At 33.9% G+C, this 23,930-nt stretch overlaps 1 protein-coding gene and 1 long non-coding RNA gene across 3 annotated transcripts; both read left to right on the forward strand.

Annotated features, from left to right (window-relative positions):
* Window positions 1–10,419: 10,419 nt before the first annotated feature.
* On the forward strand, window positions 10,420–12,240 carry LOC140919737 (uncharacterized). Its single transcript, XR_012162373.1, has 2 exons — window positions 10,420–10,673; window positions 12,027–12,240. It is a non-coding gene; the product is annotated as an uncharacterized lncRNA (long non-coding RNA).
* Window positions 12,241–13,771: 1,531 nt separating this feature from the next.
* Window positions 13,772–22,413, forward strand: LOC101492417 (uncharacterized). Of its 2 annotated transcripts, none has more exons than XM_012711879.3 (10): window positions 13,772–13,889; window positions 14,993–15,066; window positions 15,244–15,358; window positions 19,931–19,967; window positions 20,095–20,164; window positions 20,434–20,538; window positions 21,126–21,276; window positions 21,363–21,445; window positions 21,882–21,975; window positions 22,090–22,413. In XM_012711879.3, the coding sequence occupies exons 2-10, from the start codon at window positions 15,033–15,035 to the stop codon at window positions 22,175–22,177; spliced, it is 777 nt and encodes a 258-aa protein (XP_012567333.1). In that variant the 5' UTR covers window positions 13,772–13,889; window positions 14,993–15,032; the 3' UTR covers window positions 22,178–22,413. The 2 variants fall into 2 exon arrangements, with proteins under 2 accessions (XP_012567333.1, XP_073220960.1); XM_073364859.1 differs by lacking the exon at window positions 13,772–13,889 and adding an exon at window positions 13,953–13,999.
* The last annotated feature ends 1,517 nt before the right edge of the window (window positions 22,414–23,930 follow it).

The following is a 23,930-nucleotide window of genomic DNA, read 5'->3' on the forward strand; positions in this document are numbered from 1 at the left end:
ATCCAAAACATTTTTACATAACATCAAATGGTACATGGAACCCATCCAAAGATGATATCAAACTGATAATATTCGTATAAGTACAGTTTTCCAAACTAAAAATACTCCAAACCAAAAAGAAGGACCCCTAGTCCCTATACATCATCCTAATCTGATCATCCTACCAAAAAGCTATACACCCTGAGTAATCTCCACGCGCCCCGTGAGATCCTCCTAACGTAACTGCAGTCAAGCGTTCCCATCTCCATTCCTGTCCGTAGGGTACGAACCGGTAGGGCCGTCCTGACTCTCATATGAGGGCAAAGCCCAGATTTCCACAATAGTGTAAAGGGTCACCAACCAGAAAATAACAGTTAACACATAGCAATTAAGTTTTTGAATGCTCAAAACAACTTTTCAACTAAGCATGCACCTTAACAGGATTTTCAATATGCGAAAAGTTCATACAGTACATTGCCAATGAAAATGAAGGTAAAATGCAGTTCTCGATCTCCTAATTAACACATAATAAAACAAGACATGGATAGATTCATGAGCAATTAATCATACAACTAAAACTGAGGATTTTCACTGAGCCAATCGATTGGGCAATCGATTGGGGTGAAGATTTTTAATGAAAATAGAATCCTGGGCTGAATCAATCGATTTGGCAATCGATTGACAGGATAACGGAGCCCCTGACTTAATACCAATCGATTTCCAAATCGATTTCCTGAAGGTTTTTAGTGAAATTTTGAACTCTGGCTTGATTCAATCGATTGGGCAATCGATTGACAGGATAGCTGAGCCCCTGACTTAAGGGCCAATCGATTGGGCAATCGATTTCGAAAGGTAATTTTTGAAAACTGATTACAAAATCGATTGGCTAATCGATTTTGTTCATTTGGCCAAGCCCCTGACTTCCATCCAATCGATTGGGAAATCGATTTCCCTGATCATTTTTCCAAAAATTCATGAATTAACCTAAGTCATTCCTAATCAAGTTCACAACTTAACACTTAGCAATTTCTACGCGATTACCACGGCAATTGGGATCTCGATAACCATCATACTTACACACAATAATCAACACATAACACTTAGCATTTTCAACGCAATTAACACGATAAATCAAATTCAAATCACTCAATCATAAAACTCAATCAAACACGACTCGTGTGCCAAGCACCCTAATGCAATGCGTATATGCCAAAATGCATGGACTCGGAATTCCAAACCAAAACCCTCCTCGAAGGGCCGTAAATCATAATTGTACCGCCTATCGCAGGCCAAAGTACCAATTACCGAGGTGCCACCTATCACGGGTCAGCACGATTTACTAAAATGCGTAAATCATAAACGTACCACCTATCACGGGTCAGTACAGTTTACCGAGGTGTCACCTATCACGGGTCAACACGATTTACTAAAAGAAAAAGCGGGAATCGTAAACGTACCGCCTATCACAGACCAGTACTGTTTACCTAGGTGCCACCTATCACGGGTCAGCACAATTCACCAAAAATGTAAATCGTAAATGTACCACCTATCACGGGTCAGTACAGTTTACCAAGGTGTCACCTATCACGGGTCAACACGATTTACTAAATAGTAACTCGTAAACGTACCACCTATCACGGGTCAGTACAGTTTACCAAGGTGTCACCTATCACGGGTCAACACGAATTACTAAATAGTAAATCGTAAACGTACAACCTATCACGGGTCAGTACAGTTTACCAAGGTGTCACCTATCACGGGTCGACACAATTTACCAAATGAAATGCATGAGCATACACAGACTCCATTCACAACAATCGTTAAGCAAATGCAGATATTAAAAGATTCCCCATTTTTAATACCCATTTAACTTAAACGACTTTCAAACAACATTAATTAAATAAGTCATTAAGAGATTCCCCGTTCTTAATACCGATTTAACTTAATGATTTTCAAAACAAAACGTTAAGCAAACAGTCATATTAAGAGATTCCCCATTCTTAATATACTTTTGACTTAAACGATTTTCTCGCAAAACATTCAGTAAACGAGTCATTAAGAGATTCCCCATTCTTAATACTCATTTACCGAAACGATTTTCAAAAACGATAGTTAAGTAACCGAGACATTAAGAGATTCCCCATTCTCAACGCCCAGTTAACTTAAACATTTTCCTCAAATACACATTAAGTAAACCGAGGTATTAAAAGATTCCCCATTTTTAATACTCGTTTAACTCTAATGGTTTTCAAATTCCACAGAAACAAATTCAAACATACTTTCACATTCAAACCATAATTCACAACAACCACACCAATTAACAAACATCAAGTACGAACACACCAAATACAACGAACACAAATCACGCAACATAACACCCAGATACATCAAATTTCATTTACCACGAAACATTCATCACTATAAACAAAACCTAACTCTAAGGTTTTTACCCATAACGCACTAGTTTCGTTTTTCCCCAAATCGATACATTTAACCCTAACAAATTCCTTCCCACACAACTACAGATAAGTCCCTAATGCAAGCTAGAAGTTTGGAAGGAGCCCTTACCTCAACGTTAGCTTTAACGCGCGTTTCCGGTACCGCGAGTAATTCCGGTAAAATCTCCGCTCGCAACGCCGCTTCCAAATTAGTTCACTAGCACCGTAGCGTGGTGGTGAGCAACTTTCCCTTCTATCTCTTCGAGAAATGAGGTTTGGATCTAGAAGAAACAGAGGGGTTTGTGTTTGGATCTCAAAACCGTTTTTCTTCGTTTTCGAATCAAAGAGGAAGAGTGGAGTTGCGAAAACCTTGATCTAACTCACACCCAACCTTGGGTCACTAGTTTTGAAGGAAAGGAAGCAACGAAAACGAAAAATGGAGAAGGATGGATTTTTGGGTTGCTTGCGTGAGGCTCAGAGGAAGGAGATGGAAATTTTAGAATTTCCTTCCTTTGTTTTTCTTTCCTTTGTTTTTCCTTTCTTCCTTTTTCCTTCCTTCCTTTATATACTATTTTCTTTTCCTTTTCCTTCCTTCTAGTTTTCCTTTCTTTTTCCCTCCAAACAAACATATATAAATATAATAAATATAACTTAACAAATATCTCAAAATCTAGATATTTATTAAATTACCGTTTCACCCGAAACGCCTTAAATTCTCCGTAAAGGATTTTCCGCAGTTAAATTCAATTTATTTATCGACGAGAAATTCTAATTGGCATCGAAATATCTTTTTGATTATAAAACTCCAAAATATTATTAACTTTGGCTTAAAAGCCTCCGAGCCAAAATCCAAAATATACCAAAAATACATAAAAGGTACTTTAAAATTATGGGTCTTACATTACTCCCCCCCTAAAATTAGTTTCGTCCTCGAAACTATGCATCGATAAATAACTCTGGGTGTTGTTCCCTCATCTTGCTCTCCAGTTCCCAAGTCGCATCTCCAGTAATTGGGTTCCAGATCACCTTGACCAACGAAACATCCTTGGTCCTCAACCGCTTAATCTTCCTGTCATCAATTCTCACGGGTGGTACTTCGAACGACAGGTTATCCTTTAGCTGGATTGTGTCTGGTTCGATCACGTGAGATGGATCTGCGAGATATTTCCTCAACTGCGACACATGAAACACGTCATGGATATTGGACAGTATCGGAGGTAATGCAATCCGATAAGCAACCGGCCCAATTCGTGCAGAAATCTGATATGGTCCAATGAATTTCGGAGTCAACTTCTTCGATTTCAAGGCTCTACCTACTCCAGTAGTAGGTGTGACTCTCAGAAATACATGGTCACCCTGTTCGAATTCCAAAAGTCTGCGACGCTTGTCCGCGTAACTCTTCTGGCGATCTTGTGAAGTCTTCATTTTCTCCTTGATCTTCCTTACTTTAGCTGTGGTCTGTTGCACCATCTCTGGTCCGACAATCATATTCTCACCGTCTTTATACCAACACAAGGGCGTCTGACACTTGCGTCCGTATAAAGCTTCATATGGTGCCATTCCAATACTTGCGTGGAAACTATTGTTGTAAGTGAACTCAATCAACGGAAGTACATCATCCCAACTTCCTCTATCATCTAAAACACATGCTCTCAACAGATCTTCCAAGGACTGATTCGTCCTTTCAGTCTGTCCGTCCGTTTGTGGATGGTAAGCTGAACTCAATCGTAGCTTCGTTCCCAACGCTTCGTGCAATGCTCCCCAAAAATGCGATGTGAACTTCGGATCACGGTCTGATACAATGCTCGATGGTACCCCGTGTAACCTCACAATTTCAGCAATGTAGATCTCCGTTAGCTGATCTACCTTATAGGTGGTCCTTACCGGCAAAAAGTGAGCAGATTTAGTTAGTCGATCCACTATCACCCATATGGAATCATTCTTTCTCCTTGTCTTTGGTAATCCGGTTATAAAATCCATGGAAATGCTGTCCCACTTCCATTCAGGTATATCTAAAGGTTGCAACATTCCAGCAGGTCGCTGATGTTCCACCTTCGCTTTCTGACAAGTTAGACAAGTGGATACATATTCCGCCACATGTTTCTTCATTCCTGGCCACCAATAATTCTGCCTCAAATCCTGATACATCTTTGTTGCCCCAGGATGAATACTCAGCTTACTCTTATGCGCCTCTTCTAGAATCGTTTTCCGCATATCTGTAATGGCTGGTACACAAATCCTACCATTACACCGCAAAACATTATCTGCCCCGATCTTGAACTCAGTCGTCTTCCCTTGTACTATTAGATTCCTCTTCTCTTGAATTAAGACGTCATCCTGAGAATTCGCAATGTCTTCAAGTAATCCACTCGAGATCTTAATCATTCCGAATTTCAAAATTCCCGGTCCGAACTCTACGTTCAAGTGTAGGTCTCTAAAAGCACTTAACGATTTTCAAGACAAAACATTCAGTAAATAAGTCATTAAGAGATTCCCCATTCTTAATTCTCATTTAACTTAACGATTTTCAAGACAAAACATTCAGTAAATAAGTCATTAAGAGATTCCCCATTCTTAATTCTCATTTAACTTAACGATTTTCAAGACAAAACATTCAGTAAATAAGTCATTAAGAGATTCCCCATTCTTAATTCTCATTTAACTTAACGATTTTCAAGACAAAACATTCAGTAAATAAGTCATTAAGAGATTCCCCATTCTTAATTCTCATTTAACTTAACGATTTTCAAGACAAAACATTCAGTAAATAAGTCATTAAGAGATTCCCCATTCTTAATTCTCATTTAACTTAACGATTTTCAAGACAAAACATTCAGTAAATAAGTCATTAAGAGATTCCCCATTCTTAATTCTCATTTAACTTAACGATTTTCAAGACAAAACATTCAGTAAATAAGTCATTAAGAGATTCCCCATTCTTAATTCTCATTTAACTTAACGATTTTCAAGACAAAACATTCAGTAAATAAGTCATTAAGAGATTCCCCATTCTTAATTCTCATTTAACTTAACGATTTTCAAGACAAAACATTCAGTAAATAAGTCATTAAGAGATTCCCCATTCTTAATTCTCATTTAACTTAACGATTTTCAAGACAAAACATTCAGTAAATAAGTCATTAAGAGATTCCCCATTCTTAATTCTCATTTAACTTAACGATTTTCAAGACAAAACATTCAGTAAATAAGTCATTAAGAGATTCCCCATTCTTAATACTCATTTACTGAAACGATTTTCAAAAACGAACATTAAGTAACCGAGACATTAAGAGATTCCCCCTCCTTAACGTCCAGTTAACTTAAACGGTTTTCAAAACAAAATATTAAGTAACCGAGACATTAAGAGATTCCCCCTCCTTAACGTCCAGTTAACTTAAACGGTTTTCAAAACAAAATATTAAGTAACCGAGACATTAAGAGGTTCCCCCTCCTTAACGTCCAGTTAACTTAAACGGTTTTCAAAACAAAATATTAAGTAACCGAGACATTAAGAGATTCCCCATTCTTAACGCCCAGTTTACTTAAACGGTTTTCAAAACAAAATGTTAAGTAACCGAGACATTAAGAGATTCCCCATTCTTAACGCCCAGTTTACTTAAACGGTTTTCAAAACAAAATGTTAAGTAACCGAGACATTAAGAGATTCCCCATTCTTAACGCCCAGTTTACTTAAACGGTTTTCAAAACAAAATGTTAAGTAACCGAGACATTAAGAGATTCCCCATTCTTAACGCCCAGTTTACTTAAACGGTTTTCAAAACAAAATATTAAGTAACCGAGACATTAAGAGATTCCCCCTCCTTAACGTCCAGTTAACTTAAACGGTTTTCAAAACAAAATATTAAGTAACCGAGACATTAAGAGATTCCCCCTCCTTAACGTCCAGTTAACTTAAACGGTTTTCAAAACAAAATATTAAGTAACCGAGACATTAAGAGATTCCCCATTCTTAACGCCCAGTTTACTTAAACGGTTTTCAAAACAAAATATTAAGTAACCGAGACATTAAGAGATTCCCCATTCTTAACGCCCAGTTTACTTAAACGGTTTTCAAAACAAAATATTAAGTAACCGAGACATTAAGAGATTCCCCATTCTTAACGCCCAGTTTACTTAAACGGTTTTCAAAACAAAATATTAAGTAACCGAGACATTAAGAGATTCCCCATTCTTAACGCCCAGTTTACTTAAACGGTTTTCAAAACAAAATATTAAGTAACCGAGACATTAAGAGATTCCCCATTCTTAACGCCCAGTTTACTTAAACGGTTTTCAAAACAAAATATTAAGTAACCGAGACATTAAGAGATTCCCCATTCTTAACGCCCAGTTTACTTAAACGGTTTTCAAAACAAAATATTAAGTAACCGAGACATTAAGAGATTCCCCATTCTTAACGCCCAGTTTACTTAAACGGTTTTCAAAACAAAATGTTAAGTAACCGAGACATTAAGAGATTCCCCATTCTTAACGCCCAGTTTACTTAAACGGTTTTCAAAACAAAATGTTAAGTAACCGAGACATTAAGAGATTCCCCATTCTTAACGCCCAGTTTACTTAAACGGTTTTCAAAACAAAATATTAAGTAACCGAGACATTAAGAGATTCCCCGTTCTTAACGCCCAGTTAACTTAAACGATTTTTCTTTAAAACAAAATATTAAGTAACCGAGACATTAAGAGATTCCCCATTCTTAACGCCCAGTTTACTTAAACGGTTTTCAAAACAAAATATTAAGTAACCGAGACATTAAGAGATTCCCCATTCTTAACGCCCAGTTTACTTAAACGGTTTTCAAAACAAAATATTAAGTAACCGAGACATTAAGAGATTCCCCGTTCTTAACGCCCAGTTAACTTAAACGATTTTTCTTTAAAACAAAATATTAAGTAACCGAGGCATTAAGAGGTTCCCCCTCCTTAACGTCCAGTTAACTTAAACGGTTTTCAAAACAAAATATTAAGTAACCGAGACATTAAGAGATTCCCCGTTCTTAACGCCCAGTTAACTTAAACGATTTTTCTTTAAAACAAAATATTAAGTAACCGAGACATTAAGAGATTCCCCATTCTTAACGCCCAGTTTACTTAAACGGTTTTCAAAACAAAATATTAAGTAACCGAGACATTAAGAGATTCCCCATTCTTAACGCCCAGTTAACTTAAACGATTTTTCTTTAAAACAAAATATTAAGTAACCGAGACATTAAGAGATTCCCCATTCTTAACGCCCAGTTTACTTAAACGGTTTTCAAAACAAAATATTAAGTAACCGAGACATTAAGAGATTCCCCGTTCTTAACGCCCAGTTAACTTAAACGATTTTTCTTTAAAACAAAATATTAAGTAACCGAGACATTAAGAGATTCCCCGTTCTTAACGCCCAGTTAACTTAAACGATTTTTCTTTAAAACAAAATATTAAGTAACCGAGACATTAAGAGATTCCCCATTCTTAACGCCCAGTTTACTTAAACGGTTTTCAAAACAAAATATTAAGTAACCGAGACATTAAGAGATTCCCCATTCTTAACGCCCAGTTTACTTAAACGGTTTTCAAAACAAAATATTAAGTAACCGAGACATTAAGAGATTCCCCATTCTTAACGCCCAGTTTACTTAAACGGTTTTCAAAACAAAATATTAAGTAACCGAGACATTAAGAGATTCCCCATTCTTAACGCCCAGTTAACTTAAACGATTTTTCTTTAAAACAAAATATTAAGTAACCGAGACATTAAGAGATTCCCCATTCTTAACGCCCAGTTAACTTAAACGATTTTTCTTTAAAACAAAATATTAAGTAACCGAGACATTAAGAGATTCCCCATTCTTAACGCCCAGTTAACTTAAACGATTTTTCTTTAAAACAAAATATTAAGTAACCGAGACATTAAGAGATTCCCCATTCTTAACGCCCAGTTAACTTAAACGATTTTTCTTTAAAACAAAATATTAAGTAACCGAGACATTAAGAGATTCCCTCTCCTTAACGTCCAGTTAACTTAAACGGTTTTCAAAACAAAATGTTAAGTAACCGAGACATTAAGAGATTCCCCATTCTTAACGCCCAGTTAACTTAAACGATTTTTCTTTAAAACAAAATATTAAGTAACCGAGACATTAAGAGATTCCCCATTCTTAACGCCCAGTTAACTTAAACGATTTTTCTTTAAAACAAAATATTAAGTAACCGAGACATTAAGAGATTCCCCATTCTTAACGCCCAGTTAACTTAAACGATTTTTCTTTAAAACAAAATATTAAGTAACCGAGACATTAAGAGATTCCCCATTCTTAACGCCCAGTTAACTTAAACGATTTTTCTTTAAAACAAAATATTAAGTAACCGAGACATTAAGAGATTCCCCATTCTTAACGCCCAGTTAACTTAAACGATTTTTCTTTAAAACAAAATATTAAGAAGCCGAGACATTAAGAGATTCCCCCTTCTTAACGCCCAGTTAACTTAAACGATTTTTCTTTAAAACAAAATATTAAGTAACCGAGACATTAAGAGATTCCCCATTCTTAACGCCCAGTTAACTTAAACGATTTTTCACAAACAAACGCACATTAAGTAAACGAGACATTAAGAGATTCCCCATTCTTAATACTCATTTAACTTAATGGTTTTCAAATTTCACACAACACAAACTCAACAAATTCTCACATCAAAACATATCAATTCATTTATTCACAAATCCAACCATACACATATCAAATTTCATCAATATCAATTAAGAGCATGTCAAAAACAACGAACACAAATCGACACAATCCACTACTCAAAACACACAAGTTTCATTTACCCAAAATCTTACACAATGACTTCAAATTCATTTACCACGAAACATTCATCACTATAAACAAAACCTAACTCTAAGGTTTTTACCCATAACGCACTAGTTTCGTTATTTTCCCAAATCGATACATTTAACCCTAACAAATTCCTTCCCACACAACCACAGATAAGTCCCTAATGCAAACTAGAAGTTTGGAAGGAGCCCTTACCTCAACGTTAGCTTTATCGTTCGTTTCCGGTACCGCGAGTAATTCCGGTAAATTTTCCGCTCGCAACGCCGCTTCCAAATTAGTTCACTAGCACCGTAGCGTGGTGGTGAGCAACTTTCCCTTCTGTCTCTTCGAGAAATGAGGTTCGGATCTAGAAGAAACGGAGGGGTTTGTGTTTGGATCTCAAAACCGTTTTTCTTCGTTTTCGAATCAAAGAGGAAGAGTGGAGTTGCGAAAACCTTGATCTAACTCTCACCCAACCTTGGGTCACTAGCTTTGAAGAAAGAAAGCGACGAAAATGAAAACGGGAGAAAGGAGGAAATTTTGGTTTCTTGCGTGAGGTTCAGAGGAAGGAGATGGAAATTTGAGATTTTCCTTCCTTTATATTTCTTTCCTTTGTTTTTCCTTCCTTCCTTTATATACTATTTTCTTTTCCTTTTCCTTCCTTCTAGTTTTCCTTTCTTTTTCCCTCCAAACAAACATATATAAATATAATAATTATAACTTAACAAATATCTCAAGATCTAGATATTTATTAAATTACCGTTTCACCCGAAACGCCTTAAATTCTCCGTAAAGGATTTTTCCGCAGTTAAATTCAATTTATTTGTCGACGAGAAATTCTAATTGGCATCAAAATATCTTTTCGATTATAAAACTCCAAAATATTATTAACCTTGGCTTAAAAGCCTCCGAGCCAAAATCCAAAATACACCAAAAATACATAAATGGTACTTTAAAATTATGGGTCTTACAGTAATTAAACTATTTCGTCGGATAATTAGTTAGTCGCATTACGAACAAATTATTATTGGTGAATATTTTTATAAATTTTAATTTATTGAAGGAATTATTTGTGAGCCAGTTATGTTAGATGCTTTAATTAAAATAGTAGAATATTTCTATTAATAGTAGAGTTTCTGTTATTGTGGTGAAGCTACATCTTCACTTTTAATGTGTGGTCTTGAGTGAACAATTTTTAGAATGAGTAGTCCTTGGCACCTCCCTTAGTCTTTAATTAGAAGAAGAAATTTCCTTCCACCTTTTTGTTATAGCACTGTCATGTTCTCTAAATTTCACTTTATTGTTTTTTTCTCTTCCTTGAGAAGCGTTGACGAGTGAAATTTTAAGAGACAAATCTTCATCTTCAGAGAAATTATGAGAAAATCCTTAAATCAAAGTCGTTTCTTTTTATTTTGTAGTGCTTGTGATGACTTTGTATTGTAAGTTTCTTTTTTTCCCCTCTTTTCCTTCTTAGGCCATTTTCTTATGTCTTTTTGTGGATGAAGTTTTTCCAAATTTTTGTAATTATTTTTGTAATTTAGATCATGCTTGTTTGCGCGTTGAAATATATTTGACAAAAACATAACAAAATTTTCTCGTTTGTCTCTCTTAAAAATAAAAAATAAAAACGGTGTCTCTTAAAAATAAAAGGATACTATTGTTTTAACCTTGCTCCTTCATCTTATTATTTTTTTTCTTCATAAAAAGCTAGTTTAAAAAGAATGATCAAAGAAATTTAGAGGAATTAATTTATAAATTTTATAAAATGTTCGAAGCTTTAAAAATGATTCAAGTTGTTTGAGTGTTGAAATATATTTGACAAAAAGATAACAAAATTTTCTCTTTTGTCTCTCTTAAAAATAAAAAATAAAAATGATGTCTCTTAAAAAAAAGGATACTATTGTTTTAACCTTGCTCCTTCATCTTATTATTTTTTTCCTTCATAAAAAGCTAGTTTAAAAAGAATGATCAAAGAAATTTATAGGAATTAATTTATTAGTTTTATAAAATGTTCGAAGCTTTGAAAATGATTCAAGTTGTAAGAGTGAAAATACAAATTTATTTGATCTAAGTGTATTCATGTAGTTTTGCAAACATGGAATCGCCCTTGTTTTCATGACTTTGTGTAGTGGAAAAGGAGCAATGATGACCAAAAAGATTTCAAGGAAAAAACATCAATTTTTGTTTTGTTCAAAGTTTTGTTCTTGATATTTAAAAATTAAAGTTTTAATTTTTTATAGTAAAGATTTCAACTTTACATTAGTATATAAACATTACATTATGGTGTTTTGTCATACGAGTCATGTTTGTTATATAATAATATATGTATATGCATGCTCTGTTTATCACTTTATATTATGCTATACATGTTAAATGCTATTTATTAGTTTCGGTTGATAACCTTTTACATTTTGTGTACCGGGATAAATGTCTCAAATTATTGTTTTCATGACTTTGTGTAGTGAAAAAGAAGTAATGATGACCAAAGAGATTTCAAGGAAAAAACATCAACTTTTGTTTTGTTCAAAGCTTTGTTCTTGATATTTAAAAATTAAAGTTTTAATTTTTGAAAGTAAAGATTTCAACTTTACATTAGTAAATAAACATTACATTATGGTGTTTTGTCATACGAGTCATGTTTGTTATATAATAACATATGTATATGCATGCTCTATTTATCACTTTATATTATGTCATACTTGTTAAATGCTATTTATTAGTTTCGGTTGGTAACCTTTTAAATTTTGTGCATCGGGATGAACGTCTCAAATTATTAGGGTTTGTTTATGCAGAATTCTTGATAACAACGAAGGCGTAACAAAGTCGCGGCCTTGAACGCCAATACACCACATACAACTTGATTTAACTAGTGGGTCACTAATACTCAATATCCTTGAGCGTGTTATGATGAGCTTAGGGGTGATCGAGTTATCAATGTTGATAACTCATGTATTTTAACTTGTTGTAATTTACTTTTCAATTACATAAGTTTAATTTTGAAAGTCTTCTTTTCCAATGTGTTGTCGTTAAGTTATTTTAAAGCAGTTTCGATAATTGTTCTTTTAAAAATAAAGAAAAAAAATTACTGTCAAAATATCCTCCCTCTTCTCTCTTTCGTTCTTTTTCTCTTTTCATCATCTAAGAAGGGTGATTTAATGTAAATTTTTGGTTCGAAATCACATCTCTAAATTATTTTTCTCATTAACTTTTAACTAAATAAGTGATTCTCACATATATTTAGTTATTGTGTTTTTTTATTTATAATTTTATCGTCTTAAAGCGACGTTGTTTTGGTTTTTTGTCTTGTTGTGATGTTCGTTTGGTTTCAGATTGACAAACCAACATTGATCTAATGCAAAATCAATTACTTTGGCGTCTTAAATGTTGTAGTTCTAAAGACATGAGTATTTCAAATACTTCAATTTTGTTATGTTAGTAGGTTTTGTCATATTTGTAGGCATTTTGTTGTTTTACACTATTAACTTGAGTGCTTTGAGTTTGATCGCAAATTAATCATTTTCATTTTTAGCGACTTTAAGCCCTTTAGATCTCAAACTTCTATTTTAAAAATAAAAAGTGATTTGACTTCATGTTTGGGTTCTCTTGAAAATGCATTCCCCAAACTTAGTTATACTCCCGATCCATGTTTGCCCTTAAACAAATCCTTTTGCATTCATCATATTCTATTTTTAATTATAAAAATTTACTTTTCCCATTTTGCCATTCAGATGGTGGGATCTTTGCTATCTTTCTCTCCCATTTTTTTTTAGTAAATATACATTTAAAAGAACATTTGATATATTTAGTTATATAATGCAAACAAAATTCATTTTATAAAACAATATAATATCCAAACATAAATTATATTAGAGAAAACTAAAATTAGATTTGCAAAATAAATTTATTCAAAAGTACATTTGTAAACGTCAATCCAAACACATACTTTAAATTGTATTAATGATCGATGTAACTTCTACTAATTTAAATGAATACATCTTTTTTAGTAAAACGAGATTTAGTTGCAGTTTTGATTCTCTATTTTTATCAATGCACGAAATTGGTCTCTGTATATTAAAAATCGACAATTTTAGTCTCTCTATCAAATTTTTGATCTTAAAAATGACAATTTAACGTAATTTAAATAACGTGAGATATAATTTTATGATATAGAACTATCTAAATGTATTAATTACATCTAAATGTATTAATTATATCTAAATGTATTAATTATTCATATGTTGTTAATTAAATTACAAATATGAAAAATTTCTAAAGTTGAATGTTAAGTTTTTACCGTGTTTTATTTTTATTTAATAAGTATTAATTATTCTATATCATTATAAGACATATTATATTATTTAAAATATATCATATTGGGTTTTTTAATTAAAAAATAAATAAAATATAAAAAAATTATAAGTTTTTTAATATAAGAAAATAATATCGTAAATCAGTATAAATAAATAGATTAAAACTTTAATTAAATTTAAAAAGAAATGTTCACCGTCAAATCACAAATGACTTTTTTTTTGTAAATGCTAAAAAGTCAAAGAATAAAAAGAAAATAATAAATACATAAAAAACGAGAACTAAGAGTTAAAACACAACGTGGAGCTTCGGACATTTTGAGAGTCTCAACACAGCCGGCCACTAAGGTTTGTCTCTGTAGAAAGTTGAAACACTCAGTTCTTTCCATTTCAATTTTAAATAATTCTAGCTTGAGATTTTTGGTTATGAATTGCGGTTATTGATTTGTAAATTGGGGGTATATTGGATTTGTTATTTATGTTTCTCTTCACTGTAATCGTTATTGAGATTTTCTTCCAAGTTATAATTTATTTGATATTTTCTAGGATTGTTTTCAGTTCCTCAAATTTTAATTTGTTTTTACCTTAATGCGGTTTTTCTTTTCTAATAATATAAGAGATTGCCATACGGGGATTAAGGGCTTTCCCCTTTATTCCTTAATATTTTCATGTTTTTAAATTATGGTGAATGCAATGAAGAATCGAACATACATATATAGCTGTACATTTACTGAAAACTTTGGTTAAATTATTTTACATGTCCTTATTGTTTCTATAAATTTTTTATTAGGTCCCTATAATTATGTCTTTCAAACCTTTAGCACTGTCACCATTTTGCAGATGACTGTAAAAAATAATTAATGGAGTATAAGGGTCCGTTTGGTTCAACGGAGGAAAGGCTGAGGGGGAGAGAAAGGGAGGAGAGAGAATTAGAGACATGTTTGGTTCAACATAAGGGAGGGGAAGAGATTTTAAATGATTTTGTGTTTGGTTTGAGGGTCGGAGAGGGATTTTAAATGGTTTATAAGTTGTTTTGGTCCCTCCCCTCCCTCCCAAATCCGCACAATGGAGGGAGAACAAAATACGCTTTAGGAGGGGTTTTGCTCCCTTCCTCTTCCCCTCCATCTAGCTCCAACCAAACAGACCCTAACAGCTGTTAGATAGTGGGAACCAAAATAACATTTTCTGAAGTATAGGGAAAAGGAGTTAGGGAAACCTTTAACCTCTGAACTTTAGATACTATTTGATAATTCAGGGAAATTAAATGATCATTTACCCAACAACTTTTAAGTCAACATGGTGAATTTTAAAAGTGACCGAGTATAAGTACACGTGGTAGATTGTCTGAATCTTCTTTTACCCTGGGCAATGAGCATGTCTTCATTACTGCTCTGGCCTACTTTAAAGAATTTAGATATTGACTACTAATTATCATTGTTTGTTCATTGCAGCTTTAGGACTGTTCAGTAGGTGTGTTGTTTAGGGGCTAATATGAGCTTCGCTGCACCATCCCTTGGTTCTATTGGTATGTATGTTTTCTCAGCAATCAGCACCTTTATTTGGGATCTCTTTGGATACAGGAATTGTTTTAACTTTTAACTATCATCAAGTTGTGGATAGGAAAAATGGAAGTCCATTGTGCTTCATTTTTGTTATCACTAATTATTAATTTATTAATCACTTTAATATGGCTTGATTTCAGGTGGTAAATCTGCTGCCAGAGCATTTGAGTTTGGAAGAACCTATGTAGTCAGGCCTAAAGGTAAACACCAAGCAACTGTAGTTTGGTTGCATGGTCTCGGAGATAATGGCTCCAGGTGATAAGACATTGTCTATTTCTTTTTTATTTTCCAACTTAGTATGATATGACCGAAAATTCTCTTATAAGTTTATCGTTGGGAGATATATTTTCACACTCTCTAAATTTCAGGATTTTATTTATAATAATAATAATAATAATTACTTGTTCGCTTAGATATCATAGTTATGAAATAAACATTGATGTCACAAATCTTTGCTTTTTACTTGCAATTTGCTTCGGCAGAGTTAGTAGCGTATTCCATTTCATATTCTTGTAATATAGGCCTTGAGACTCATGCCCTACTCCAATCGTCGTCCTAGTACTCCGATTCTGCACAAGAACAGAACCATTAGCAAATGTAACAGAGTAAGGTAGGGTACAAGTGAGTTTACTGATGGATATTAAGTTAAATGGACAACCAGGGACATAAAACACAGAGTCCAAAGAGAATGTGGGTAGGAGATTTGTTCGGCCAATACCATGACATTTGGTTTGTGACCCATTAGCCAAAGTAATACTAGGTAGTGTGTTCATATAAGTCAAACATGAGAAAAACAATTTATTACGACATATGATTAGGGGTGTCTGAGTCAAGTATCCAAAGTCCAAGTGAAGAAGATTGTGTAACAAAGGCAATAGGATTACCGATCTGAGCAACAGAGGCAACTTGTGTTGTAGTTTGCATTTGCGCCTTTAGCTTGATGTACTCATTATATTATGTGGTAGAAAGCGTGACTTGATCACTTGTGTCAAAGGTCTCAATTTGATCAACATTGGCGACTCTGGGTTGCAGTTGATTAGCTTTGGTGCGACATTGTGCTTCAACGTGGCCAAAACGGTTGCAATAGTTGCATCGAGTTTGACCACGATTATGTCCACATCCTCCTCCTCTACCACCTCGTTGATAAGAATTAGAGACAAGTGCAGTAGATTCAACTAGCACATTGAGAGAAGTAAGGGCTGGAACAGGAGCTAAAGGGGCTGAAAGACGCCGTAATTGTTCACAAACAGTTTCATATGAGGGAACAATAGCACTATCAAGATCTGGTGTAAGACCCGCAAGGGCCAGAACCATAAAGAATTTTCCACGTTGTTCAACATGTGTTTCGGCACTATTAGTATAGGGCATAAGTGCATCAAAGTCAGCAATCAAATTATCAAGCTTACTTATGTAGCTTTGCATATCCATTTCTTGTTTCTTCATGGAAATAAGATTAGAGACTACAGTGTATAGACGATTAACGTCATTGGAGTATGTCTTCTTCGCCTTTGCCCAAACATCATAACATGTTTTAAACGAGAGAAATTGAGATTGAAGTTTGACATCGATTGAAAACCAACGAACGCTGCATAGAGAGACATTAATCTGTTTCCAATTGTCTTGATCCTTGGCAGCGACATCCTTGGACTGTTTGAGCAAATGGTCTTGACGACCTTGTCCTTGAAACCAAAGTTCAACGAAAGCTCCCCATCCTGCGTAATTGGCAGCACCTACCAATTTTTCGCATGAGATCAAAGGAAGCGTAGTGAAATCGAAAACGGAAGAGGAGGCAGTAGCAGATCCGATGTCGGACATGAAGATCAACGTTAGGCGAAAGGGAAGAAAAGATGTTGAAAAATCACCAGAAGTTGAAAAGGACCTTGGAATGTGCCGTAAGGCCCTGAGTGACGGCTGGCGTTGAAAAATTGGCAGCCAGATGTATCACGCGCGGGGTTGGAGGTTGGCGTTGAAAAATTGGCAGCCAGATGTCTCCAACATCAAGTGAGATGCCTTCTAACAACTAATTAATAACATTGACTATTTCAAAAATAAAAAAAGTGAGATGCCTTGATCTTCATTATCCTTCACATTCTCAATCCATTCTTCCCCTTCATCTTCAATCTCAATTGCTTCAACGTCGTAGTGAACACTATGTCTCTTATTCTTCTTCTTCTTGAATAGCCATTGCAAAGACTACCTTGTTCATTGTTTTTTGCTTAAGTGATTTGACTTCTTAATGTGAACCTAAACACTTATAAAGTTAGCTACATTCACTACCAAACCCCAATTCTGCTCACATCCAGATGAGCTACATGAGTACTCACATAATGAACCTTGGCAATTCTGGATGGCCACCTCCGTAGGAATCCCACTATTGTTACCAAATAATCCAACTGCCTTTGAAATCCTCAAGTTGAAAATCAATCTTGCCTTTTACTTCCAGGTCTTCCAGCATTCTGTTCAAACAATCATACAATGCATTTGTAACTTAATTATGAGAAAACACCCCTCATGCAGTTCACAACATTTTTCCCAAACACCTTACTCATAACCACTTTTTCCACAATGATGCCATCACTACTCTTTGCAAGTTTACTAGACTTTCACTCGTTTGATTTGAAATATTAATGAGTGCATCTTGATTGTCATGCAAACAGCCCAGTGTCAAGTAAGAAGTGGCAAAATAGGTAAGTCAAGTCGAATCAAATCACCGACTTTGGTAAATTTATTCAATAAAGAAATAAGGCTTGTTCTTGCATAAATGTAGATTGTGATCTTCTTACCTGTAGCCATTGTATCTTTGTGGAGAGGGATCTTCTTCTCGAAATCTTCCAACATAAGGTCGATGTAATGAGCTGCACATGGTGTCCAGAACAAGTTCTTCCACTTTTGCATCAACAATTCACTAGCAGCTTTGTTATTTGCTGCATTGTCTGTAATAACTTGGACAACATGTTCTTCCCCAACCTCTTCAACAACATCATCCATCATCTTGAAAACTGTCAGCAATCTTGCTTATGTCAGATGCATCAATAGACTTTAAAAAATGGCTCCCTTGGGGCTATTCACCAAAAAGTTCAGTATTGTTCTTATCCTATCGGACCAACCATCAGTCATTATGGTGCATCCTAATTTCTTCCAAACAATCCTATGTACCTCGAAATCCTCATGGATATTTTTCTCATAATAATCCAAATATTTCACTCTAATCTCATGATAGGATGGTGTCTTAAGTCTTAAACCATGTTTAGAAACCGATTTAAACATCTTCTGATACTCTTCGGTCCTTGCCACATTAAATGGAATAGCATTGTTACAACAAAATAAAGCAATATCCTTACATGCATCCTCCCTAAGGGTCTTCTTGTATATACAATAGATAGTGGTTTAGAAGTGACTCTTTTTTTGAAAATATTTGTAGGCACAATCCCATCTTGACTTTTTCTTTTGCCACTTGAATCAGCAGCAACAATGTTACTACCTTCAATGTCAAATAAATTGGACTTTTCCAATTATTTTGTTTGCAATGAACTATCCAACATTTCTTTCTTGACATCTTGAGGAATAGATAGACAAGGTGCAACATCTCTGTTGGTTCCTGCCAAATGATGTTTCAAGCAATAAACACCCCCTGTAAATGTTTCTCACAAAATTTACTCTTGATTTTTCTTTTAGCTTTATCAACTAGAACACCATATTTCCATGCTGGATCAGTCGTCATTCCCAGAGCATTTTTTGCAACTGTAGGAACAACACACTCCTTTTTTCAGTTGGTTGAACATTTTGAGTCCCACTTAAAGTCATTACACACTTGTGACAGAAAAAAAGAAGAGAACAGAGTGAAGAGAACGATGGGACAGCGGGAAGTTGGTAAGAAAAAGACGAGTATTCAAAAAATAAGAAACAAAGTGAAGAGAATAGAGGAAAGAGGAGACAAGAACAGGAGAACGAGGAGATGCTGTCGTAGGGAACCGTCGCATCCGCGAGGAGAATGCGACGCTGTCGCGACTCATAGGGGTAGGAGCTCTGCGAACGCCGCAGGGAAGAGGAGGAGGAAACCAAAATTGGTTTTTTTTCAAGGTGCTCGCAGTCTTTAAGAGTAAGAGGCCATTATTTGGGATGAGCTCTAGAAAAACATCTCAGATATATAGACCTCTAATTTCTAGCTGCTAGAGTTACAAATAGTAACTATCTAACTAGCAACTTAATTTCTAGCGAACTAACCATTGTGTCAGCTTGGGTCCTATTGGTCATGGTAGATGGCCCATTTCCTTTCTTTCTGATTTAAACCCGCTTAATCACAGACATAAGTATGCAGAAGCTACTTTTGCCAACAAAAGCCATCAAATCTGTAGAATTCAAGTGGCTCAATCCTGGTTTACTTTTTTAGTATTTATAATTTTATAGAACTATTATATTAAGTTATTAACTATCTTTGCTGAGAAGTTTTATTTGCGTAGTATTACAAAATTTAAATTTTTCCAAGAATGAGTTGAATGCATCTTTGTAAATTAAATTGTGACTTAGTTTTGATATCAGATTCAAATAATGGTAATATAAATGAAACTTTTTTATTTTTGGTGGATGGCTTCCTTCTGTGATAGAGGAAATCTTATGAACATGTTAATGTTTAAAACATAGCACCGGAGGTTTCTTCTGTTCTTTCTAATCGAATGCAAAAATCCATAAAAGGAGATACATAGATCAGAAAAGGGAAAAAAATAAGAATAACAATTAGAATCAGCTTAACTTAATTTTTAAGCATGATTTCAAGAATATGTTACAACTCAGAAGTCAGAACCCTGATTTAACTCATTGCTTTTGCAGTTGGTCCCAGCTATTAGAGACCCTTCCTCTTCCAAACGTAAGGACACAACTTTGATTGTTAAAGGAAAACATACATGGTTAATGTCGAGTTGTTTAGCCTTGGAGAATCAATGATTGTTTCTATACTAATCATAAAGCTCATACCTTTGAATTGTGCGATGCAGATTAAATGGATATGTCCAACTGCTCCTACTCGACCAATGTCTTTATTTGGTGGCTTTCCTTCTACTGCTTGTAAGTTTGATTGTTTTGTAGGCTCTGATTATTGCCACAACTTTTAGCGTTTAAGATTTGCAGTTAATAAATTAGGTGTTTGAGGTTCCATACAGAAGATGCACAATCACCATGTCACATTGATTAGTAAAATTTAGAATCCTTTCCATTTATAATGATACTTTGAGTATCAAAATGCATTCAATGACAGAGGTGATCCGGGTTTAAATCTTAAAACAAAGTTAAATTGGTGTTGATAAATTTCTTAACTGTAACTTTATGTGTTTTAGGGTTTGATGTGGAAGAGCTATCTGAAGCAGCTCCTGATGATCTAGAAGGTTTGGATGCTTCAGCTGCACATGTTGCCAATTTGTTGTCCACAGAACCTGCAGACAGTAGGTTTCTTATACGATTTATTTTTTGTCAATGCTTCTGAAATAATTCTTGTTTTTTCTGCTAGGTTATCATAAAACATAGAGCTTAATTATTGTACACTAGCACAGAAAATAATGCTGGTAACTGGCACACATGAGAGACAAAAATATAGAATAGAATAAATAAATAAATAAATAAATAAATAGAAGATAAAAGACCATTTTTCAATCTTTTATTAGATAATCAAATGTAAACTTCTACCTTGTGCGACCCATGTTGACGTTTCAATGTTGGCCAACATGGAGATCTATTCTCAGTATATAACACAATTTTGAATTTGCATAAAAATGCAAATTGTCTAGATAACTTCTTGTTGTAATATTTTTTAATATAAGGATAAACTTTTGTATGCGTTAAATTTCTCAAAACCATGCTACATTTATGCTTAGGCTGGAAGTGTAAATCCTCAAAGGGAAATGAATTTTTATTTAGTTCCACATAATTTTCTTGCTACTTTTGCATCTCTGTGTTGTTTAGTGCTTGTAAGTCACAGGAATTTATGTTTATTAAATATTATATGAATTTCGATTCTGATATCCTGTGGCAGTTAAGCTATGTGTTGGAGGGTTTAGCATGGGAGCAGCTACTGCGCTTTACTCTGCATCCTGCTTTACTGCCGGAAAGTATGGGAATGGCAATGCTTATCCAGCCAACCTAAGTGCAGCTGTTGGTTTGAGTGGCTGGCTTCCATGTGCAAAGTATGCTTTTCTGATTTTATTTTAACTCATCATGTTGGGAAAAAACATTTTATTTAAATTGAAATTGATATTTCTGTTTGTTTTAGGACCTTGAGTAACAAGTTACAAGGGGTAGATGACGCCACGAGGCGTGCTCATTCCTTTCCCATTTTAATGTGTCATGGAAAAGGTAACTTCTTTGAAATCAAAAACTAAATTCATAGAAGAAATCATTAGAGAGAAGTGGTAAAGTACACAGGACATTTATTTACAATTTTGCTAGCCCTTTTATTTTCAGTTACACCAAAAAAATAACATTTTGTACGTGAATTGAATTTATGTATGTTTTTAACTGAGTTCACGTAGGTTACGTGAATTCAGTTGACCAAGTTATTTAGGTGTAACAGGAAATAAAAGGGGTTTAATTAGCAAAATTGATTTACTTATTTAACTAGTTAGTAGAATTTATTTCTATATATTTAATTATGAGTGCACAAGCCATACAATTCCATTCTATAAACTGCTATATTGCTAGAGATTAGTCTGAATTTTTTATGTCATGAACCATAGCCCATAGGTGATTTACCGTACATTGCAGAATATCATTTGCAAATATATTATTTCAGGAGATGACGTGGTTCCATATAAGTTTGGTGAGAAATCATCCAAGTGCTTAAGTTCTAATGGATTTCAGGATGCAACTTTTAAAGCTTATAATGGGTAATAATCAAAATATTCTTGTAAAAGTTTTGCTATAGTTTTTATAGAATCCTTATTTCTTGCTGCATTTAAAGTTTTGTCTGAACTTGTCTTTTTTGTCCTTATACATAACAGGCTTGGCCACTACACAATTCCAGAAGAGATGGACGATGTTTGTGCTTGGCTAACATCAAAATTAGGCCTTGATGGCAATGTTGCCTAGTTAGCATTAGCAAGATAAGAACCAAAATGTGAAAAAAAGGATTCTTGTCCTTTTTTCCTTTTATTATAACTTAATATTAGTCGTGTATTTGTGGTCGAGTGTCTTTAGAGTATTGGGAAAGAAAACAAAAAATGAGAAGTGTTTATCGGAAAATACAGTTTTTAAGTTAACAATGCTTTGCATATTGTATTTTGATATTACTATTATTTTTTATAATTGCAGCTTTGGTTCTCCTATATTAAAACTTGACATTTTTTTTCAATCGCTCTGATTTTTTAACTAACAAATAGTAATGTTGAAGGTTCAAAAACAAGAAGAAGGGTTGAATTGTGTTTGACTAAGTTGATAATTTTTTCATTATGTGATTAAACTGATTTAGACTTGATAATTTACTTAGAGTATAAACAATAACACAACTAAGGAGTGTAGGAATAAAGTGATACAAGTAATTTATCCTAGTTCACCACTAATTTGACTACACTCAAAAGAGTTTAATCTACGAATTCAACAACTTGAATTACAAAACACCTGATCCTCCAAGTCAATATTCTCAAATAGTTTGAGAAGTCCATATTTTTTAGGAACACACACCTTGACTCTACCAGTCGAGTCTTCTCCACACAATCTGACAACAGTAGATTGTTGAAAACACACTAACACCACTATCAGATTTGAATACAATGATTTGGAACTTGAGTAGTTGTTTCTAACAAATTAATTATAACAATGACTATCACACTCAAAGAAAAATACCTATTAAATATTTCTCATTTGAATAAGGGTTTCTCTCCCTAAACTCTAAGATGAATTTGAAATTTTGATTGAGTTTTTCTACTCGTTTATGATTTTTCAATGATCTTCTTTTTCAATCTTGAGTATCTATTTATAGATAAAATCAAGACTTCAATTTAGTCATAGTTTAATTCTAAATTGTATCTTCATTTCTAACTAGATCAACATTAATTTTATTCAAAAATAATTATGAACAAGATGTGTTTTGATAATATGTTTTTAATTATTTTTTTTTTTGTTTTTGAATTCAATATGAGCTCCATTTTTGTAACAGCCCTAATCACAAACTTATCGGTATTTGGAGGAAAATAAAAAGGTCAGATCATTGGTCAAGGTACAATTGATAATGATATTTCCCCTTCTATTAAAGATATCTTGTTTTTTAAAAGTCGTAAGCATAATTTATTAAATATTATTCAGTTAAGTGATAATAATTATGATATTATATTTAATAAAAAATAATTAGTCAGAAGGATGAATCTGTACTCTTTTTAGGCCAAAGGCAAAAGCAATTAACAGTGCATGTTATATTCAAAATAGAATCTTAATTAGGTCTATATTGAATAAAACACTATATGAATTGTGGAAAGGTAAAAAGTCTAACATCTTTTACTATAAACAATTTGGTTGTACTTGTTATATGTCGAATACTAAAGATAACCTTGGTAAATTTGATTTTAGATCCCAAAATTGTACCTTCATTGGATACTTTGAAAGATCTAAGACTTATAGAGCGTATGCAGACAAACAACTTGACCTTGAAAAGTCAAAACAAAATTATGATAGTGTAGATTTACCGAAAGGCATATGCAGACACACCAGGAGAACATGAAAAATAAGAGAATACAAGTAAATCAGAAGAAGAAGACAAATCTTTAGAGGATGAATCTGATCAAGTTAGAAACAATCAAGATAAGTCAGATGGAAGATGTGGATGAAAGTACAAGTCCTCTCATCCTGA

This window comes from Cicer arietinum, chromosome 1 (genome assembly GCF_000331145.2).
Source record: "Cicer arietinum cultivar CDC Frontier isolate Library 1 chromosome 1, Cicar.CDCFrontier_v2.0, whole genome shotgun sequence".
Taxonomy (NCBI): domain Eukaryota; kingdom Viridiplantae; phylum Streptophyta; class Magnoliopsida; order Fabales; family Fabaceae; genus Cicer; species Cicer arietinum.